The 23,243-nt window shown below is 41.9% G+C and overlaps 1 protein-coding gene across 2 annotated transcripts; it reads right to left on the bottom strand.

Annotated features, from left to right (window-relative positions):
* Positions 1–542: 542 nt before the first annotated feature.
* Positions 543–9,859, bottom strand: HOPX (HOP homeobox; the record flags this gene model as incomplete). Of its 2 annotated transcripts, XM_084234026.1 has the most annotated exons (3): positions 543–620; positions 7,630–7,786; positions 9,828–9,859. In XM_084234026.1, 2 exons carry the CDS (start codon positions 7,771–7,773, stop codon positions 543–545), a joined length of 222 nt encoding a protein of 73 aa, XP_084090152.1. The 2 variants fall into 2 exon arrangements, with proteins under 2 accessions (XP_084090152.1, XP_084090151.1); XM_084234025.1 differs by lacking the exon at positions 9,828–9,859 and having other exon boundaries at positions 7,630–7,773.
* Between the last annotated feature and the right edge of the window lie 13,384 nt (positions 9,860–23,243).

Below are 23,243 nucleotides of genomic sequence, written 5' to 3'. Positions count from 1 at the left end.
TGGAGTTTTGCCTTTTAGCCTAACTGAATACTTTTTAAATTAAAACAGCTTTAATTGAGAAATTGCTTTAATTGAGAAATTGCTTTATAAAATCTGAATGACTCAAATATCCCTCTGTATTCCCACTTAACCTCAACAAAAACAACTTAGGAAATAGATACAGCAGGAAATGTTTCTCCCTCTTGGTCATGTTATCTTTACCATGTAACCTGCCTACTCTGAAATGGATAGTGAAAGTAAATTTGCTAGTAGGAGGTGATGGTGAAAAGCAAATTTAGATGGTTTTCAAGCCATCCATCATCATGAACTGAAAAGAAATGCAAGCCATACCACTTTCCTAGCCAGAAGCTACACATAGCTTCCTATTGTTATTTTTTTCTAGTCATATACATTTAAAAAAATATAACATTATGTTAAATAGCAGGACAGCTGACATTGGAACAGATAACACTGCACTGAAAAATCGAAATGGCTTGGTTGAGCCAAGCAGAGAAATAGCAGATGCTTTTCCTGTAGGGAAGCCGCCAATGTCCACCACCTCCTTAGTCCGTAACAGATCTGCATTCCGATGGTAGGCCTTCCGACCTCCGCCACTGGGCCAGGCGTTGCTTAAACCATTTCTGGAGGAGGAAAATGTACAAAATTACCTGTCACATACTGAGAAATTGATATACCTATTCTCTTTCTAACAGGTAGACTCGTGGGCCACCTGTAAGGAAGAGAGCAAGGAATGTGTCCATGGGGATGGTTCTCCTCATTATGGCACTTTTTCTGCCCCCGGATCTTCGTGAATACTTTTTCTTAAGCTTGGAATGTTCTATCTTCATTCTTTATCTGATGATCTCCCTCTCATCTTAGGTATCAGCTTAAAACAACCTTATCAATGAAGCCTTCCCTGACCACTTCATCTAGAGTAGGTGTTCACAGAACCTATGTCACAGAACCTTTAAAATAAACTGTAATTACTTATTTCTGTATTCACTTTTTTTTAATCTACATTAGATGGATCTAAAATATAAGATCCATGAAAGTAGAGACTATTCATCATATCATCACTATATCCTTGCCCCTCGCATAAATGCTTAACAGAGATTGATAAGTGTTTGTTGAATGAATAAAAGAAATGAAAGCACCTTCTAGATGCCCCATATATGTCTCTAAAGCTACTATATTTCATCAGTGTGTGCTGACCTCACCTTGATCATGGATAGAGCTTAGTATGTATTGAATAAAATGGATAACTGAGCACTGGACAATTTCAGACTACAAGTTGGGGACCCATGGAGTAGATTAGTTGATCTTTCCTACTCTGGGGCTGCTGAGCAGTGAGAAAATACACAGTAGGTTTATAGTTTACTCAGAATCATCAAGCTCACAAAAAAACATGGGTCGAGGGAAGGCCTCAAATGGAATGCTTCTAGTCATGGTACCATGTGAAGGCTAAGACATAATAAAGGTAGTTGCTTTCTTTATTATGGCTATGGCAAGAAGTGGTATGGGGGGAAGACTCTGCAAAGAGAAGATAAAGGGACAAATGTTGGGGAAAAAGCTAAAGTATGGACCTGGTTGGCCAGAGGAAACAGGGATATTTAAAAACAACTTTGAACATTAATTCCAAAGGACACCTGCACCCCTGTGTTTATAGCAACACTATTTACAATAGCTAAGCTATGGAAACAACCCAAATACCCAAAAATAGATGACTGGATCAAGAAGATGTGGCACATATACACAATGGAATATTACTCAGCAATCAAAAAAGATAAACTCATACAATTTGCAGCAACATGGATGGAGCTAGAAGGGATCATGCTCAGCGAAGTAAGTCAGAAAGAAAAAGAAGAATACCAGATGGTCTCACTCATAGCAGGAATTTAGAAAACCTAAATAAGGGACCAGGAAAAAGACTAATTAATACAAAGTAAAAATCAAAATCAACAAGAAACTGTAAACCAGAGACACACTACGGGGGTGGAGGGGTGAGGAAAGATTAGGGTCAAAATAAGGGGGGGGTGCAATTGTATGGGGAATATAACCAAAATGAAAATGCATACATTGTGCAAAAAGGAAAAATGATGTAAGAATTATATAAAATATTTTAAAAAATTTAAAAAATAAACAAAAACAACTTTGAAGAGGGGCTAGTGAGGACATAGAAGCATCAAACATTGATCCACATGGGAAGGGCTGAGTTAAAGAATCTGGGAAGTCAGGACTCCCAAACTGTATTCTTTGAACATCTTGGTATAGATTGAGAATGATGATATTGTTGTGTCGCACTGGTAGGAGCAGTCGTCACTTGGGTAGGTGACCAGTGGGTTCTGTAGTCCTGGGCCTGCCAACAGGAAACTCTGCTATAACCATTGGTTATAAGAACTTGAGAAAGTCCCTAAAAGTAAAGCCCCAATCTGTAATCTGTAAATGAAGAGATAAGCTCAGGGGGTCTCTATTATCCCTCATGGGTTTTCCAAAATTCAACTATTCTAGGAGTAAGCAGATGAGGGACAGTAAGGAAACAGAAAGAGCACAGCGGTGGGACACACAACCAGGGATGTGCTGATGGAGATGGGGTGGTGAGAAATGTCTACAGGACTCCGACTTCATATGGCAGACCCTGTCCAGATTTGGATTTAACTACAGAAATAAAAGGGTGGTCTCAAAGGTCACGCTGGGGAAGAATGCATCTCTGCTAAGATCTGGGGAGCTGAAAGGCACCTTACACATAAGCCCCAAAACAGAAGAATAGGTGAGACTCAGAGAGGAAGGAATGCTTGTAAGGATCAAAGCCCCCAGACTGTTTCAGGCTTTGCCACAAAGCTAAGCTGACTAGACAGCAGGGACCACATATACAACTCGCCCTAACTGTTACAAGGGTTTACACACTGCACTGCCTGACACAGCTGTCAAGATCAGTTGACTTATATACCTTTGTACTGTGGGGTGGCAGAAGAGAAAAGTAATCCAAGGCCAGGTGCAGGGTAGGGTAAGTGATTATCAGACTTTTCCGCCCTCCCACCATTGGCATTGATGATGGATCCCTGCGGTCCTACCTGCATGCCTGATGGCGAGCATCTGGCGTAGGGTATGGGCATACCTGGGCTGAGACTGGGCTTGTAAGGGTGGTGTCACAGGGACACCAGCAGAAGGAACCAAGAGAGAGTAGCAGAACAAGAGCGCAGAGCAGTGAACGAAAAAGAGTAACAGAACGAGAACGCCAGAGAGCCCAGAAAGAGTGAAGATTCATTCCCCAGGGGCTGGGAGGCCTACCAGCCTCCAGGCCCCTGGACCCCCTGCCTGCCATGTACTTGGTAAAAGCTCAATAAAAGCCTAAAAAGCCACCAAGGGCTCCAGGACTCTTCTTCACCTGTCTGCTCAGATCTTAGAGATACTGCCCTGTGCCTTCCTGCCACTACAGGCAGAGACTATGGTTAGGGAGTCTTCTCTTTGGTGGTTAGACTCCGGGTGCTCTCTTTTACACCTGGTGATTCCTAACTTTACCAAGAAAGAACTCATGGTTTTGGTAGCTTTAACTGAATTTCTAGTGTGTTTTCTTCATTAATCCGTGTATGGATTTAGTTAACTTTGGGATCTGGTATGAGAGCTGCACAGCTCCAGTTTTATTAATGAGGCAGCTCTGTGGGGGGTTTCAAGGCTACAAGGTCTGACTCATTAGGATTTCCAGTTACTAGAACTGAATAAATGGCAGAGTTTTATAGGCTGACTAATTAAAACTTGGAGGAAGAAAGACTCATTTTCCATCAGGATTCATTTAAGACAAAATGATTGAACTGGCCTCATTCAGGAGAGCCACCCACATGTTTACAGTAGTAACGAAGCAGAATATAAATGCATAGTTACCAAAAATATCTTCAGCAAGAACCACATTTGTGAATTGGTGAGTTGGCATCCAAATGATTAACAAATTGAGTCCTAGCAAGGGGCTAGGTCAAGGTTAAAGAAAAGTTCAATGATTTTCTGAACTTGTATATTTTAAATCAAGTTGGCAGATGATAATTTCGCAAACCAGTGGCTCTCTAACAAATACCATTATGCACCTTGCTTGCTTTTATTTCCTCTAGAGCTGAATCTTATCCTGTGTCACTCACATCAATCCTAATTTTCCACCTGGCTTTATCCTTCTCTTCTGTTTCAGTCATCCCCTGGGAAAGACATTCATCCCTCACTTGCTTGTAAATGAATACCCTCATTACCCTCTCCTGCTGATGGAGATTTATTTACTCCGAGTGAACAGATGATAATTAGACACGGTGATGGGGGGTGGGGGGGAAGCAAAATAACATTGTTCCTGCCCTATTCTCTAGTAACTAACATTTCATTCTTTTCAGGAGGGAGAACTTTAGAAGTCTTTTTTCCAATGGTAAGACAACCAACAACTCAAGCCACTGAGTTCTGGGAATAATCCCAGGACATCAACAGGATATAAAAATACTGGAAACCTCTCTAAGAACCAATGCCAGCTACACTGGGCTTGAATTTGTGATAACAGAAAATGCCAGATCATCTCAACCTCCCAAAGGGCTGATGAAAAAAATTTCCCAGCCCCTTCTAGCGTTGGCTTCAAAATAATACAAGACACAAGGACTGGGATTCTGTATGGTTTATCTGACTTAAATCTGTTAGCTATCTAATTACCGTCATGAGAAAAACCTATTCTAGGATCCCAGCAAAAACCTCTTCCCATAAGAGTACTCTGCACCTCACGCCAGCGTCCTACAGGTGGCGCTCCTCCAAGCAGAGCGCATTCCCTGCAGGGGGACTGTAGGTCACCAAACCCCCCAATCAGAGAAAGCTTCAACTATTTAGTCTTGCTCCTGCCAAAGTAACAGCAGTATGAATCAGCCCGAGTTCATTCACAAGAGCATCTCATGCTTATTTTTCTTCTACTAAAGTATTACTTGTTCTAGAAAAATGATTATGAGTTCAGTTCTGGAGGGAGATGAGGTTAGGGATGAAGGACCAGGCATATGAAATGACTATTATTTTGGCTTCAGTGACCCTTCCTTGTGAAAGGAGCAAGACTAATAAAGGGTAGATGCAAAAGTCCTGATACCAGACAGAGCTTGTACGTAGGCCCAGTAGACTCTGGCCTCCGCAGAGTTATTTAAGGATGTCACAAGGCCAGCTACAAATCAAAATAATTTCATTAATGCCTATGAGTTCAATATTGGCCATTATCTCTCCAGAACACACTTCTGAAAATGTAAATGCTGTCTGAGAAGATGAAAGAAGAAACCATTCTCTCCTGCCAGTGGACACTGGGGTGGAAAGGATTGAGAAGAGTTTGGGGTAGAAGGGATGGCATGTGAAACGATGGAACCAATCCAGTGGAGGCTGGCAGGTTTCAGATAGCTCAGCTACCTGGGAAGACTCTTTCCCTATACTTGCTAAAATTTGCCTCTCCGAGCTCTGGGGTCTCAGATGCTCCCCTGCAAGGTCAGGCAGCGTCCAGCCAGGCGGTGGCAGACTTAGGGAGGAAGAAGGTGTTGGCCCTATGGCAGGAAAAGGAAGTCAGAGGCCTTGCTATGAGGCTGACTCACCCCCACACCCACTCATTTTGGGACTGGTTATACTGTTTGTTCTCTTGAGGATGACAGAAGAGAAGAATTGGGAGAAAGAGTGTCTGAGCGAGTCAAATGCACCTGCTGTGAACTGTCTGAATTGGTTGACCTCAATCACAGAAACAAGCAGGTGTCCTTTCTTCTTGCCTATCAGCTGATATCATTCAAGTATCTAAAATAAGGTGAATCTCAAGAACAGATAGAATATAACCTGGGATGACATCATTTAATGCATGGTTTGTTTGTTTGTTTTCAGGAAAAAATAAATCAAAGTTCAAGCCTTCTCTCCCACTCCAGCTAGTTGTTTCCATTCTTATTCTATGAAGACAACCTAGCAAGGTGGCTAAGAGCATAGATTGTGGGACTGGAGGCCAAGGTTCAAATCCTAGCTCTGCTACTTTCCAGTTGTGATTCAGGCAAGTTTGTGTAATCTTTTTGTTTCATTTCCCCTTTCTATATACAATGGGGACACCTCACAGCATTGTTATGAATCAGTGATTGAAACTTAGGGGCTGCTTGGAACAATACCTGGCTCCTATTAGCCATGGCAAAGGCAAAGGTCAGTATAATCATTCTGCTTTACAGGTAAGGGAATGGCAGTAATTTATCAATGAAGATCAGCTGAAAAGAGGCTAGATGTCTGTTGGCGCTGGGTCCACAGCAAGCCCACAGCTTTCTTTTTAAAAGATAAGTTATTGCCTCTGAGATCACTCCTCTTTTCTAAATATAGGGTGGGATTTTAAATGATAAAACTTCCTGGGGCTGTCTCCCTGGGGGTTCCAAGAAACTCAGCTGTTTGACTTGGTTAATAGTAAATCACCTTCTACTAAGTTCTGGTTCTGTTAGCCACACAGCTGTTCTGTTAGCCAGACAGCTAAAAGCAGATATGCTTGACTTTCTATAGACTTAGAAATGAGAGAATTTTCTATGGGCAAATTCTCCAAAGCCTGGCTTAATTAGTAAAAATCACTTTGGCCTTGGGGTTCGGGGTCTCTGTAGCTACACTCCATATTCAACTGAAAATGGTTTATATGTGAAAAGAATAAAGTGCCAGGTTTATGAAATGGGTTTATGAAATGGGTGGAACAAGCTGTGTCCAGAAGTATGAACTGCTTTGGGCTCCAGAGGGAGGGATGCTCGCACACTTCCTAGCGGTACCATGTATAACACTGGCTCTCCATAACCAAAAGGAAAAAAGAGAATTCAGAATTTAGACAGGATTTTAAAAAAAATAGTCAGCTGAAGGCAACAACACTGAACCTGGGGAACAACTGTGGGGTGTTGCATTCTGTACCCTAAACAGTTTCAGGATAACATAGGAGCTTTTATGAACAAACAAATGCACTTAAAGGGGTATCTGCTTCCACTTCCTTTTGCATTATACCTGCTTGGAAAACTCCAGGAAAAGACGAAACCTTGGGGCCAGAAAATTGAAGAAAGTCAGAACCCCATCTCCTTGGCTACCTGCAGTTTGCGCTCTGCAGCTCAGGAGAAGCTGCAGCATGACGTGGTGGAATGATCCCGCTTAACAATTCATGCCATCCAGGCAATTCCCTCCCTCTCGGTCTGTGTTCTCTGCCCAACCTGAGGTCTGCGTTTACAGCTGATGGTTAAGATCCCTTCCAGCGCTGACATTCCCGCCGGGAAGACACTTGCGGGGGGCTGGGCTCTGAGCGCGGCTTCTCTCTGGCAGGTTTCACTCGCAGCCCAGAGGAGAAACTGAACCCAGAAAAGCCAGACAACAGCGGGCCAGGGATGCTGCCCCCAGCCCGGAGGGAAGAGACAGCGTGTGTGCCGGGCTGCAGGGGGCTGGGAAAGCAAGAACAGGGTGTTTCTAAGCTGCTGCTGGGAAAACACCGGGAGAGGGATGGGGCCAGGCAGCTCGGAGGCGCTGGGCTCCCCGGGTGTGGACAGAGCCGTGAAAAATCATTAAGGAAGGAAGGAGGCGTCAAGGCGGAAAGCGAGGACCGGGCTATCCGCGCAGCGGCCAGACGACCCGGGCGCAGGTGGGCGCCGCGGAGCGAGCCGGGGTGCGCGCGTCGGGGCTCACCTGGGTCTCCTCCTCGGACAGGCCGGCCTCCGCGGCGATGAGGCACAGCGTGGTGGGGTCCGGGTGTTTGTTGACCTTGTTGAAGTTGTACTCCAGGATTTCCACCTGGTCCTCAGTGGGGCCGCTCGCGGTCTCCGCCGACATGGTCCTGGCGCGCCTGCCGGGGAGGAAGAAGCAGCTGCGGTGAGCACAGCCCCGGACGGGGCTGGGAAGGAGAAGGGGGCGCGGGGAGGGACGGAGATCCGGGGCGCGGCCCGGCACCCTCAGCCCGCCCGGCTGTCCCCTCCCACCGCCGCACCGCAGCGCGAGTCCCCGGCGATTGCAGGGTGCGGCGGGAGCGTCCCCTGGCTGCTCCCGGGGCGCGTCTAAGTGGTCCACAGCCGAGTTGCGCGTTCTCTGGGCCCCGGGCCTGCCACCAAATATTGACAGCAGTTTTCCCTGGGGCCGGGATCTAGGATGGTGGGAGGAGATGACGCGCACACCCTCATGGCCCTGAGGCTCTAAGAAAGGACTGCAGGAAGCGCGCTACTGGCCCTTGATCTTGAATCCCGCCTCCACTGCTTCCCCGGGGTGGGAGGCCTCGGGGGAACTGGCCTGAAAGCTGGCAGGGGTGGGGACACTTGAGTCCGCTGCGGGCATACCTCACAGGTACGTGCTTTAGCACTTGGGGTCTGGCCGGCGCAGGTCTGTACACCCTACACGTCCTCCAAAGAAATGGCAGGGCAGAAGTTACTTCTCAAAGTTGGGGAGATGGGCAGTGGTGGGCTATTAATGTCGCTCCTTTTACAAAGGTGGAAATGGGTCCAAAGAGAGGTGCTTTTTTAAAAATTAAATTTTTAAAATTTTTTTAAAGATTTATTTATGCATGCAAGAGCTGGGGTACAGGCCAGAGGTGTGGGGGGTGAGAGGATTCACCAGAGACAGAGTGGGGAACAGAACAGGCAGATCCACTGAAATACACTGCTGAGGGGAGCAGTGGGTGAGTCAGGAGAGGTCTGCTGTGCCATGTGGGTTGTTCCCTGGAGGGCCAGGGATTTGAACTCGTGCTGCAGAGGCTGCAGATAGCTTCACAGGTTGCGTCTTAACCCCTTGCGCCACCAGGGAGGTCCTTTTAAGTTTTGTCACGTCCTTGTTCATTTTTGCTTTACTGGTAGAGCCCCTATGGCCAGACATCCAGAGATATTCCCCCCTGAGGGCTTGTGTGGCCACTCTGCATGCCAGCCTCCTCCACTACTTCTCTACCCTTGGTTTAGTAACTAAAACCCTGAGTCCCAGGTCTGTGGTCAACCTGGCTGCTCACTGCCCAATGTGGCCTGGACATTGTTCCACCATGAAGGGATTCTGTACCCCATCAGTGAGGACTTCCAAGAAAGAGCCAAAACCCAAATGAGGAGGATCAAAACCCAAATGACCTCATTTGAAGTCAAAACCTCAGACTTCCCTGGCAGTTGCATTAAAATTTACAAATCAAGAGAAGAGAGTTATTATAAGCTTCAAGTTCTCCTGTATGTCCTTATTTTGGAGTCAAACATTGCTTGAGTATATTTTGAGCAATATGACTTCCTGCTGTGTCTCTTCCATCTGGAAGTAGCTCTGACCTAGAACAACAACAAAATAGGCCACTGTGGACTTATCCTCAGCCTTCCCCCAACTTAAGATGTATTGTGGTATAAGAAGTTAGTCCTCTAGATCTTAGCTGTGGATTTGGTCCAGACAGGTCAGGACTTGACGCTGCTGATGGTAAAAGACAAGTGCTAGTGTGGGAATCACGTTGGTTTGTTGTTTCAACAAACAATTGCAAAATCATCCAGCACTAACCTGAGTAGGTTTTGATGTGGTTTGTGCTTGAAGATGAGCCACACTCCATGGACCTGCCTGCACAATCTACTTGATGTGATTACAACTGTTTGTACTGTGTCCTTGTTTCTCCTCTAGGTCACTAGGCTTTCAGGAGGGACATGAAGTCATTCTTCTGTGAGGGAATTGAAAGCTCAAGCCACTTGTCAGGTCACTGTGCAATTCCCTGTGTTTTAGTGAGTTCTGTGCTTCTCCTCCTAAAAATCTGTATTAGTGATTTCTGACATAGTGTTGAGACACGATGGGGTCAAGTCAGGTAAAAATGTCTTCTCTCCTGTTGGCATCCAACTCCCCCTGTTTTGATACACAACTGCAGAACTGGAAAGCACCTTGGAGACAACTCCTCCAGTCCTCTCCTGTAACAGGCCAAGAAAATGAGACCCATTCTCTGAGAAAGAGCTTTCTTTCCCAGTGTTGCCCGGTTAGTCCTACCTCAGGCATGGGCTTGTTGCCATTTTGAATGGGCATTAAAAGTACTTATAGGAGAAGGCCTCCCTAGTGGCACAGGGGTTAATTAGCAGCACTATCAAGCTATTGGCAGCCACTGTGGCATGAGTTCGATCCCTGGCCAGGGAGCTAACCCACAAGGCTCAGCAGACCTGTCCTGTCTTACCCACTGCTTCCCTCAACAGTGTATTTCAGTAGGTCTGCCTGTTCTGCTCCCCATTCTGTCCCTGCTGAATCCTCTCCCCCCCACCCCCAACACACACCTCTGGCCTACCCCCAGTTCTTATAGGCACAAATAAATAAAAAAAAAAATCCTTATAGGATACCAACCCCAGCCAAAGCTGCCCACTGGAGCCCACTATTGCTTGCTTTGCCTAAAAGAACATGGGAAAGGGGAAACTGTTGCCTCTCATTTGATTTCTTGCCCTAGAAGAGTTCCCTCTCATTCCATCAATGTAGTTAGTGACACTGGCTCTTCCAGGAAACTTTTAACTTCTTTGTAGACTACTCAGTCCATCAGAAATAATCACCAACTGTACAGATTCCTAAACTGGACTCAGATTCAAGGGCTGTTATTCATGGACTTTCCTGACTCTTGTTATTGAATTGCTATTACATTATCTGAAAATTACTGATGACCTTACATTTAATCAGGTGCATTTTCTCTTATTTTTTTGTGCCTTCCTCTTACAGGACTTTGTGTGAAATTTCATGAACAGTTGGCTTAAAAAAAACTCCTTGGGTTACTTGGCTAAAGGCCACTGGACTTGGTTTATTGCTAAAGAGATTTGTGGGAGGGCCATTTGACAGCCCCTACTTCTCCAAGATACACCAAACAAACAAATTTGATTTCTAGAAATGAGGGTGAAGAATCTAAACTTTATTATTAAACCTACCCATTATTTCTCCACAAAATTCTCTGTTGTCTCAGCCCATTCTGGTTGACTCTGCTGTTTGCTGCTGCTGCTTCGTTTCTTCTCTCCCTTGCCCTCTCTCTTTCTTTTGAAGGAAACTTATAAACCAAATCACCCTAGTAACCTTGGCATGATAAAGTTTCTCAACTCGTTCCAGTAAGGAAACTGTTGAAAGGTTTCTCTGAAGGTAGTCTAAACAATTTCAGATAAAAGAGCTAAAAATATTTTAAAGCTTCTTAAACTTTAATCTTAGTACAAGTTCCTTTTTTGCTGTGGTTATTAATATCTTATGAAACATTCAAAGGGTAATTTGTCCCATAGTTGTGTTTTCTTTTGTGGTTGGGCGAAGACAGTACATAAACCTTTTCAAGAGGTTAAATGAAAACTGCTGACTTTTTTCAAAATTAATTCCTGTGTAGACAGCTATGTCAATCTGACAGCTTTACCTTTGGTCCCTAATCCTACTGTCTTTTATTTGCTCACAGAGAATGCTGCAAACTGATAACCTGCAAAAATGGCTTTGGGCTAACATTTACTATCTTCTTTCCCCCCCAGTCACTCTGAGCTCTTTATAATGCCACGATGATCAAATCAAGAGAAAAAAGTTATTGGTGGCAGATTCTCTCATAGAGTCTCATGGGGAGCTGGACAAAGCAAAAAAGGCAGCCTGTAAAGTTTGTCCTTAGATTCCTTATATTTTCCAGTGATGAAAATGCTAATTTTTTTAAAGATTTATTTTTTTATGCATACAAGAGCTGGGGTACAGGCCAGACATGCTGGGCGGGAGTGTGTGAGAGGATTCACCAGAGACAGAGCGGGGAACAGAACAGGCAGACTGACGAAATACACTGCTGAGGGGAGCAGAAGTCACGACAGGAGAGGTCTGTTGTGCCATGTGGATTGCTCCCTGGCTGGCCAGGGATCGAACTCGTGCTGCAGTGGCTGCGGATTGCTTCGTAGTCCTGTGCTTAACCAGGAGGCCCCGGAAATGCTAAATTTTAAGTTATCATTTATATGGACAACTTACATAGTAGAACTTAAGCCATTACAATGAATACATCACGTATCCATAACGTCATTGATGTCTTCAGGGAAGGAAATTTTAAATCTAAATAGAAAAAATTTTTTCAAATGCTACATTGATTCCAATTTACATACATAAAAGCTTGTGGAAATACAGCAAAATGTTAACAGTGGTTATATGTAGATTGTAGGATTATGGAATAACCTAAATTTTTTTCTTCTTTATATCTTTCTGATTTTTCCCATTTTCATTTATTATTTTGCAATTAGAAATTTTCATTTTTTTCTTCAAAATACATCTTTGATCAGACTAATGATCCACCTTGCCCAGTGCATCATCTAACTCTTAGTAACAAGTTGCTTTTTTAGGGAAGGCATGAGCCTTGCCTTTCTATCAAGTTTACCTAGAAGAATAGGGGAGTAAACATTTTTACTTTTCACTCAAAGTTTATTCCATATCCAAAGGAAAATGTACTGTACATTTCAATTATGAAGCATAATTAAACACCAGTGAAACCCACCTGATTTAAGAACTAACTCATTGCCAAGACTATGGAAACTGCCTGTATTTCCTTTTCAATACTGTCCTCTGGTTTACCTGCCACCAGAGGAAACCAAGGTTCTAAGTTTTGTATTAGTCATTCCTTTGTTTTTTTTTTTAAGTTAGTTCTATCACATGTATGGATTCCTAAAATAATATTTTTTAGATTTGTGTATTTTTGAGGGGCAGGAGAAGATCATGCTATATATAACTTCTCTAAGTTGCTTTTTCATCAACATATTTGCAAGGTTCACCCTCATTCTGCTTGTAGAGATTCATATTCAGTAGTTTCCATTTGTGAATATAGTACCATTTTTAATGTCTTTTTTTTTTTTTTCTTTTTTGTGGGACCCTCGCCAGCAGCCAGGGAACAAACCGGTGCTGCAGAAGCTGCGGGCAGCCTCTCAGCCCAGCGCTCAACTGCTGTGCCACCAGGGGAGGCCCCATTTTTAATGTCTTTTTCTTGCTACTGTACATTTGGGTGTTTTTCAGCTATTTGTCATTATGTGCATTACCTCTCTGAATATTTTTGTACCTGCCTTCTGAAGCACGTCTAGGAGGGTTTCTCTAGGGTATATATAAGGAGTAGAACTTGGTTGTTGGTATGTGGATATTTAGCTTAACTATAGAATACCAAGTTATTTTCCAAAAATATTGAACAAAAGTATTCTCCTCCCAGCAGAATAAATCATTTCCTGTGCTCCCATCCTCAGCAACCTTTATACTGTCAAATTTCATAAATTTTTGCCAAAGTTGTTATATTCTTTTTATCCACTTGTAACCTCTAAACCTTCTTGGAGCTATTTACGTTTTCAGCCTGCTTAATCTCTTGGGGTTAAAATGTTGCATATGTTTACTATTTACTGTGTAAAGGTATTTCCTGTTTCTAGCTTAAAGGGGATTTGAGTTCCTTTTTGAGACTATCTCCAGGCTGGCTTCTTATTTCCATTGGTCACCAAGAACAATACAAAAGACGTATGGAAAACTAATTACAGCAGACTTTTTTGTATTATGCTAAAAGTGTCACTATATTCCCTTTTACTTTTTTTTGTACTTCTGCATTAAAAATATGTGTATGTAACTGTATCATGCTCTGCCCCCCTAACCAAAAATGTGAATATCAAAGTCTTCAAATGAAAATAACAGGGATGGATTCCCCTCTCTTTGAAAGAAGAAGAATGGATGTAGGGATAGGCAGGAAGTGTAAAAGAGAGGCTGTTAGGCTATGGGTTTTGAATAGGATGTGAAACATATAAAGCCAAATCATGGATTCAGGTATTTGGGCTGAAATATCATGATCCTGGAGTGCTGAGCTCCAGTTCAAAAGCAGGTTGATGTTAGTTCTTTGTGTTTCTCTCTGTAGGGTAAGTAAAGTATCAGGCTTTTCTGCCCTGCCTCCATTAGGCATAATGATAGATCCTTGTGGTCTTGAATGCATGCCTACTGGTGGGCATCTGCAGTGGGGTGTGGGCATATATAGATGGGATTCATCTGGGCTCATACTGTGCTTATAAAGGCAGTGTCACGGAGAAGCTGAGAGAGCAGAACCACAAGCAGAACCACGTGGGGAGCAGAGAACAAGGCCACCAGAGAATGCCAGAGACCCCCAAAAGAGTGAAGACTTGCTGGGGGTGGGAGGCCTGCCAGGCTCCCGGCCCCCAAGTATCCCTACTTGCCATGTACACGGTAAATCCCAATACAAGCCTGAAAAAGCCACTGAGGGCTCCAGGACTCTCTCTCCTCCTTTACCCCGTCTACTCGGGTCAGAGAGATCCTGCTCTGTGCCCACTCCGGCCCTTACACTCTCCCAATCCTCTCTTAGAAATCAGAATGGAATCTGTTTCTTGGTTGAGAAAGGTTAACTTGTCTGTAGCCTCAGAATTCTATCATTTATTTGGTGATAGCAGGAAAGGCGGTCATGATTTCATAAGCAGCAGGATCGATTTATGCTTTCAAACACATTTTCCTCATTCTCAATTGATGTCAGAAATTCTGTGATATCACTGAATCCAATTTCATTCTTAGAGCTTTAATTTTAGTTGTCACTGTAGTGAAGAATCGGGGTGCACAGAATGGCCCATATCCTGAAGACTGGAAATAACAAGTACTGGCAAGGATATGGAGATAAAAGAATCCCTCATACACTGTTGGTGGGAATGCACATTGGCCCATCCCCTAGGGAAACAGAATATTAAAAATAGATGTACCATAAGGTCTAATTAATTCTCCTCCTAGGCATCTACCAAAGAAAGCAAAAACACTAATTCAAGTGGAAATATGCACTCCAACCTTCACTGTAGCATTGTTACCAATAGCCAAGCTACAGAAACAATCTAAGTGCCCAAGGACAGATCAGTATATTAGGAAGATGTGGTCTATACGACGACGTCACAAGTGACATTGCCATTTGTCACAATGTTGATGGAATTGGAGGGGATCATGATAAGAGATATAAGTTAGAAGGAGAAAGGCAAACACTGGATGGTTTCACTCATATGGAATATAGAGAAACAAAGAATCAGACAAAACGGAGATTAGAAAAAGAACATCCTCAGATATCTGACTGTAGAACTGAAGCTACTAGAGGAGGGCAGGGGGAGACCCACAGGGGAGGGGGCACAGTCAACTCTGGTGGAGAGCTTATGTGCCTTGAGGGTGGGTTTGGGGTGGTGACAGGCATCTGAGGAAGTGTGACCCTATGCCTCTAAATCACCAATGTTATAACCAATGTTATATCAATTTTTAAAATAAGGAAAAAATGTTAAAAAAAAATAAGACTTGGGTGCAGGCAGCTGCTCTGACCCACTTTGTGTTAGACCATTGCTGACCCGCAGCGGCCCCTGCAGCCTCCTCCCCTTCGCTGTGGCTGCACCTTCTTGCAGACCTCCACTATCTCCTGGGACAGCCACAGCGCCTGCTGAACATCAAGTCAATACAGATAATGGAATCTCCCTTTCAAGTTTAGTCTGACTCCATTTTTGGAGCTGCAGATAAATTCAGAGAGATTTGTTTACATTTGCCTAATAAGGTCTGAGCTCTTCACTTTCAACCCAGTGTAACAGCTGCACACACGCAGCCACCTGCCCGCTTGCAATGACAAGCATGCTGTTCTCAGAACATGTTGCACTTGACTCGATGAGGCAGGAAGACCGAGATGCCAACTAGTACTCGAATTCATGCCATTCCAACTGGTCACCAGGGACCATCCCACCCCACGTACTCTCATTCCCCCAAGATTTGTCAGGTGTTGGTATCATCAGATTTGGTTTTTGATGTTTCAGTCTTGCTCTGGGATCCCTTCTCTGAGTTCTGCCTATTGAGCATGTGCTTCTACATGTACTCTGTGTCACTGCTAATTAGCTTGCAGTTCCCAGCTCCTCTTCAGGTTAGCTTTTCTCTTGCTTGAGATGCCCTTCTGGTTCAGGAAACCCAGCAGAATGAAGAGCAAAATGATTTGTGAGTTGATGTAGTAAAAGGGTCAAATAATCAGAAGGCCTGAGCACCAATCATTCAAAGCAGCACTTTGCTGCACCCTCATTCCTCTCAGGTGAAAAAGAGAGATGATAACACACACCTTTGCCTGGCTAACAGCTCTGCTTCAAGATCATTGATATTATTATAAGGAAAGTGTCTCTAAGGTATAAAGTGCTTAAGATATTATTGTGCTTTAATGACAGTGAGATATTCAGTAGAGAAACCTGGTTAAAATCTTTTATATAGGGCCTCCCCGGTGGCGCAGCGGTTGAGCGCTGGGTTGTGAAGCTGCCCGCAGCCTCTGCGGCGCCGGTTCGATCCCCGGCTGCTCCCTGGCCACCGGAGGAGGGTCCCGCATGGCGCGCAGACCTCTCCTGCCGCCCGCTGCTCCCCTCAGCAGTGTACTTCGGTCCTTCTGCCTGCTCTGCTCCCTGCTCTGGCTCTGGTGAATTCCCTCACCCTCCCGCTCTTCTGACTGCACCCAGTGCTTGTATAAACGAACAAGCAAATAAATAAATAAATAAAACATGCCTCTATAAAAAAAAAAAAGATTATTAAAAAAAAATCTTTTATATAAATCTTTCTGCAATAAAACACAGTGGTTGAAGTCAGAATTTTAAAAATAAAAGATCCTCTCTAGGGTGCTTTATTCTCAGATGAAACTTCTCAAGTCTACCAACGTGGGAGGTGATATCATATATTAAGCACGGTTTCTTAGTAGCACTTCTGCTTTGTACTTTGATTTGAACTTAGTTGTTGGTATTTTCATTAAAATAATGGTTTCTTAGTTTTTTCTTCCTCACCACTCCCCAAGTTATTCTTTCATCTATTCATGGAGAAACATTAATATGACAAGATGCGTAGTGAGGGAGTTAATAATAAGCAGAAATAAACAGTCAATGAATTGGTGAGCAGATTTTTCAAGGCTGTCTTGGCCTATGAGAATAATGACCACATTTAAATTGTTTTGACGCAATTTGTCCCTGGGCCTGTCTTTCTCACTAAATGATATGCTCTCCTATGCCGGTAGGGGTGAGGAGGGTGGTATGCCATGTCTTATATTCTCCTTGACATCCATGAGGAATATCTGGCACTTAATTGGCGCTCATTGGATGTCTATTAAACTGAACTTAAACATTGGTATCTGCTATGACTTAATTTAAAACACAGGCCCTTTCTGTATTCTCAACAACCAGAACTGGCCATGTTCAAAACGAAAACATAACGTTGAAAAAAGCAACTTTCAAGCCTTTGATCTTCAAAGTCCCCAAACAACACAGAATTAATTCCTCTTTTGAGTCACATACAGAAATCTCACGTCTGTTCTAACTATAATGATAGATTGACTAATTAATACACACCAGGCACAGTTCAAAATGTCTAACGTGCATTAATGCATTTACTCACCAGAGAAGCAATGTTACCTGATCAGTACTTATATTGTCTTCCTTTAACACATGTATAAATTGATAGAGCAGAATCTTACATGACTTTCCCAAGGAGATGTATGTAACTTCCCCAAATCATAAATCTAGTGAGTAGCAGAGCAGGGATTCAAACCAGAAAGCCTAGCCTTTGCAGCCATAGTCTTAGCCATTATGCCATATTTCCTCCTGCGGCATCTTTCTCAACCTCAGTGACCATGCTCAATTCTGCCTCAGCTCAATGCATGAGCCAGTGATTACAACACTCCTGCACCACCAGCCAGGATGGCTTTCTTCTCCCATCTGCTCTTCTTTAATTGGTCCAGATGTAATTGAAAAGATGATATTGTGTGAATAATATAGCATAGAAATGAGAAAAAAACTGGAACATCTGATAGAACGACATAGAGACATTGGTTTTAACCAGACCAGCTGGAGCTTAGTGACTATTGCTGTCAGCATACCCTAGATGGACAGAGTTCTGTCAAATTGATTAAGGAACATCCTGATACTGTGCTTAGAACAAATCCCCCAGTGATCCAGGCTTTCGGCAGTCACTTAAAGAAAATAGCAAGATGTTATGAAAAACTGTTGGAGAGGAGGCTGTCTGCAAATGCCTTCCAGCAGTGAATTAATCATTAATTGACCCTGGACATAAAATTCTTTGTACACACAGTTTTTTCACTCACAGTGCAACTCATGTTGTGATGCAACATTTTGTGTGTGGAAACATGGGGAAATGATGAAAGACAATAATAAGCCTTACACGTCATCTTTGAGTGTCTTGTGAAATAAGGGGGGAATTTGGTCTACTTTTTTGGAAAAAAAAAAATGGGCAAATGAAAGAGGGTAATCCCATTTTCATAATCTCCTGATAAAGGATCTTCATTTTGTAAAGCGGTTGCTTTTACACAGTTCTCTTTATGATGGTTGTCATAAATAGAGAAAAAAATTTCTCTAGAAAGAACATTATAAATTGTAGATCAAATCCCAGGCTAAGCACCAAAGAGGAATGCACTAAAATGTTACATATTTGTAACTGAAAAAAAGTAAAAATTAATCCCATTGAAAGATCCTAGTGAAATTTAGTAATTTCTTTATTTTGAAAGGCAATACTTAAGAAACAGAGTTTTAATTAACATTTGGCTTTTGGTTTTGGTACAGATGTTAAATGGGTTGTCAGAGAACTTTTGAGGAAGTTAGACATTTATAACTGATGTATCCAGAATGGTGTACAGTGCACAGTTACTGAATGCATGTTGATTGAACTTTATTTTCACTTCAAGAAATATGATTTTCCTTTATCTTGATATAAAGGCACAGTAACTGGAGCTGTATTTTTGTGACAGAGATGAAATAAGGAAAGGGAGGGAGGACAAGGGAAAAGAGGCAATGTTGAGAAGTGTTGCTATGAGAATTAGATTATCTGAGATAGGATCACTGACGTGAATGATGAATTAGAAAGCCCTAGTACAAGCTCTTTTTGTTCCTTTGTTTCTATTTGACCATAGGACCAAACTCGGTTGAGATGTGATGGATATTCATACTTGATAAGCACAACCATACCAACAATACCCAAAGCAGCAAAGACCCAAGCATTATCCATCCTACCAGATAAATGTCTACCTTATGTATTCAAGCTGCAATGAAAATGAAAGGCCAGGAAATTTGAAGCTGTAGTGTATAGCTGTAGCTATACACTAAAAAGCCAGAGATTTTAAAAAGCCAGAGATTTTAAAAAGCCAGAGATTTTAAAAAGCCAGAGGTTTCTCTGCATGGTCCTTTCCTCCTCCTCATTCTACCCAGGGGAAGAAGGAGAAAGATTTTGTGCCTTGGGTTGCCGGAGTCAACCACAAAATGGCATTGCCAGACAAGAACATTCTAGTTGCTCTTTGCAGGCAGGAAGAGAGAGAAGCAGAGATAAAATATTTTGGAGTACACAAGATTAGTTACAGAGGGAACGTTTGTATGTCTTTAATGGATAAATATGTAGGGAATACATTTTAAACCCTAATCAATGAATGGATATTCACTTGTTTGAAGTCATAGAATGACCACTGAGCAGGCAGTCAGACCTGGATTTTAGTTTCAGCTATACGTTGTGGTCATTTGACCTTGGCTGACTTTTAAACTTTTTTGGACCTTTTCATCTCTGCAAAATCTAGCTAAAACCTTCCTTCCTTGTGTGTTTATTCCAACTGTGATCCAGTACAATTTTGCTCGTGAAACAATTTAGAAAACTATAAATGATGCGCATTTCCAAAAGTGTCATAATTATTTTTTCATCCAAAAATGTGAAGCTATTGGTCAGATGAGTTCTCATTAATTTCTCTTCTAAAACTCAGAGCTGCCTGAGTTTTAAATTATTGCATGTTCCTCCTCAACAGCTTACTGATATTATGCTCCCGGAAAGTGGCCTTGTTAAGGCCATGTTCCCAATTTACTGAACATGATGTACTTAGTTTCTACTTCGAAAACCAGCTGAGGAGTCCATGAAACATTCTGAACCAAGATGCTTTTTCATATACAGCCTATTAAATTAACACGACCATATGATTTTTCATCCAGCCTTGAACATTTAAGAGTAAAAGGTATGTTACGAAATTAACACCAATCAACAGGCACACATCAGAAGTGTCCCAAGCACTGGCCCCAGTCTGGCCCCATTATTATATGTCAAACTTTAAATTTCTCTTAGATGTGAGATAGTAAAAATGCTCCGGTTGAATTTAGGCATATATTCTGCTGTTAAGGATTAGCAAAATATGGGTCTGTGAGATCTTAGAGGACAGAACCACATCTCCCTAATCATAGTAATGAACAGGAGACTGTTTTTTGCTCTGAAGAAAGCATACTGCTACAGTCTGTGTTTAAAGGAAGCTATACACTACAGCTTCAAATTTCTTTGCCTTTCATTTTCATTGGAGCTTGAATATATAAGGTAGACATTTATCTGGTAAGATGGATAATGCTTGGGTCTCTGCTGCTTTGGGTTTTGTTGGTATGGTTGTGCTTAGCAAGTATGAAAATCCATCACATCTCAACCGAGTTTGGTCAAATAGAAACAAAGGAACAAAAAGGGTTTGTGCTGGAGCTTTCTAAGAGACGTGCTCACGGCTTTTCAAACCAGATAATACAGGAGGGATGAAACTCATGAATTAAATTGAATTATCAAATCTCTTCATTAAAAAAGTCTGATGCCCTAATACACTAAGAAATTAGACAAATTGATTTCTGATACAGGGTGGGAGTTCTACTAGTTTCTAAAGAGAACAATTTAATCTACAGGGAAATTTGCTACTACTGCAAAACTTGCAAATAGCAAAAAGATCCATTTTCTGTGGAGAGGGAAAATAGCACAAATAAGTAAAAGATGGAGGCTAATAAATACTACTTTGTTACTTGCTATTATGTTTTGGAGATGTTATTAATTTTCAATAACTCATTTGCCTTCTTAATTATGCTTTATTCAGGAGAATATTCATTAGGCTGCAGGGTAGGGATATGTATGTGTTTGTTGCATAGAAAAGGAGGGATGCTCAAAAACTTACATGTTGATGATAGAAGTCAGTCTGACTTTTAAAAAAATCTACTTTATTATAGATAAATCACACACAGGTAGCCAAGAACCAAGTAGATAGAATTATCACCTTGCTATGTAGCAATCAGTCATTTTGGAATGTTAAAATGTTCTGAAATTTTGAAAAATGTTCTCAGTCCCAGGGTCTGACTCTGAAAAGGGCTGATCATTGGTAATTCTGGGATATGTCATCGTTATTTTTTATCTGAAAAGGTATGCTGGGTTCTGCAATATCTTTGCCCAAACCCTAGTTTTATAGTAAGGCACAGTAGTTAGGGACTTCATGGTATTACACATACTAGATCAGTAGATGTTTAGGCTGGTGGTTTATAATCCCTCGTAACCTATGTAATACAAGCAGGAATAACTCCTCAGGCTGTTTGTGCATTGTGAAAAGTCCACAAAAGCCTCTTTGAGCGAATGGAATTATCTCTTTCCACAAATACACTTAAATCAATTATTATTTTTTATGGTCCAGCTACCATGCCTGTTTTATGATTATAATTAGGCAATGGATAAAATAACACACACCTGGTACTTTGAAGAGTTCCACATTATGTCAAAGTCCATCCGTGCTTGCTCCTTATTGCAGTGCTATTCGGTTATATAAAGTGTAGTTTCCCCCTGATGAGCCATTTTTATGAACAGGTGCTCAGCTAATGGACAGAGGGTGTGCAGCGTTAGCCTGCTCACTAACATCACAAAATAACTGAAAGAACAGATGCACCATGAAGGCCAGCTCAGGAGGCAGCTCTGAACCTACAATATATGGTTTCTCTGAGCATTAGATGTCACATTGCAGAAAGAGGCTGGGTGGAGCTTCAGAAAACCTGAACTCTCCTTTCAACAATATCACTTCAATTTCACGTGACTTTGTTGTTGTTATTTTCCAAGTGACATTGGACAACTCACTTCATTGCTTTGAACCTTCATTTCATCACCTGCGATTGAAGTGTTGTCATAGCCCACCTATGTCTCAGAATTGTTGAGAGACTAAATGAGACAGATACATAAGACGGTGCTATAAATTATAAACACTATATAAATACAAGGTACCATTATTGAGGTTCTGATCCACCTTTCCCCATGACTCAGGATATAATGTTGAGCAACTGAATGACGTCAGGTTTCGCAATCATTAAAATGGCAAACATGTAGAAACTTCACTCAACCTGATGACTAAGATTTCTTAGACCATTTTATTTGCAGTATCCAGGTAATCAATGACCAGTATAGGGAAATGAAATGGTAGAATTCAATAGCTCAAGTTTAAGAAATGACATTGAGAAGGGAACTCACTGAACATGACAAGTTTCAATTTCCAGAAAATTATTCAGTCACTTATTAAAGTCTTGTTAAATACTAAGGAACTCAAGAGTAGCTTCTAAATGTTTGTAGTATGGGGCTAGAACTTGTGACAGCACGTGTATCCATCTCTTATGGACAATTCAGCATTCCATATTGCCGAAAGAGAACATAGGTCACTTAGCCTGTCTCTTTCCCTTCCCATGTCTCACCAACCAATATAAAGGGAGGTCAATTACACATATGATGGTATTCACTACAGCATATAAATTGGAAGCAGCAGAGGTGTTTAATACTAGAGGACTAAGGAAGCAAAGAGTGAACAGCAGACTATTAAAAAGCAGTTGGAAACTGCATTAGAAATATAATCAGAAACATAGGTAATCTTAAAAATAAGATGTTGAATTAAGAAAGATCAAGAAAAGGGTAGTGGGAGAGTTGGAGAAATAGAATAAGATATATTAAACATTTGAAATTAATGTAATGCTATATGTTAATTATACTTTAAAAAATAAGAGTGAGTAAAAACCTAAGAAGGCCTTCTGTGGCCTATGAATTAAGGAATATGTTAGTTTGATATTAATTTAAAGACCAAAAAAAAGAAAAAGACTTTGAAAATGGAAAGATTGTCAAACTACCATGTTTTTCAGAGCTTGCTTGTAAAATTCTTCCCAATGCATTGTTTTGCATATTAGAGGATACTTCATGGCCTGTTGAATATCCTTCATTCTGTAGCCTAAACCAATCCCTGGACTTGGGTTTTCTTCAAAGGCAAGGTGAAGGGGTCATTGGCCTCCATGACCAACCTCCATGCTTTTCAACACCATCATTGATGACTTTTTAACCTTTTTTCCTTCATGTTAAATAATAACAGGTCCCCTTGCCATTCCTTATAGATGTGATTTTTTTTTTTATTTAATCATGTAGGAACTATTTTGAATTCCAAGCACTCTCTTCCCTTTTAAATTGTGGCGTTTCATTAGCTACATTTTTTTTTTTTAGCATTATACCTGAACCGACTACAGGAATGAGCTTCTATTTTCTTTACT

Source organism: Talpa europaea (assembly GCF_964194135.1).
Source record: "Talpa europaea genome assembly, chromosome: 5".
Taxonomy (NCBI): Eukaryota; Metazoa; Chordata; class Mammalia; order Eulipotyphla; family Talpidae; genus Talpa; species Talpa europaea.
The sequence above is the reverse complement of the archived record's forward strand: the minus strand, read 5'-3'. Positions and strand labels throughout refer to the sequence as shown.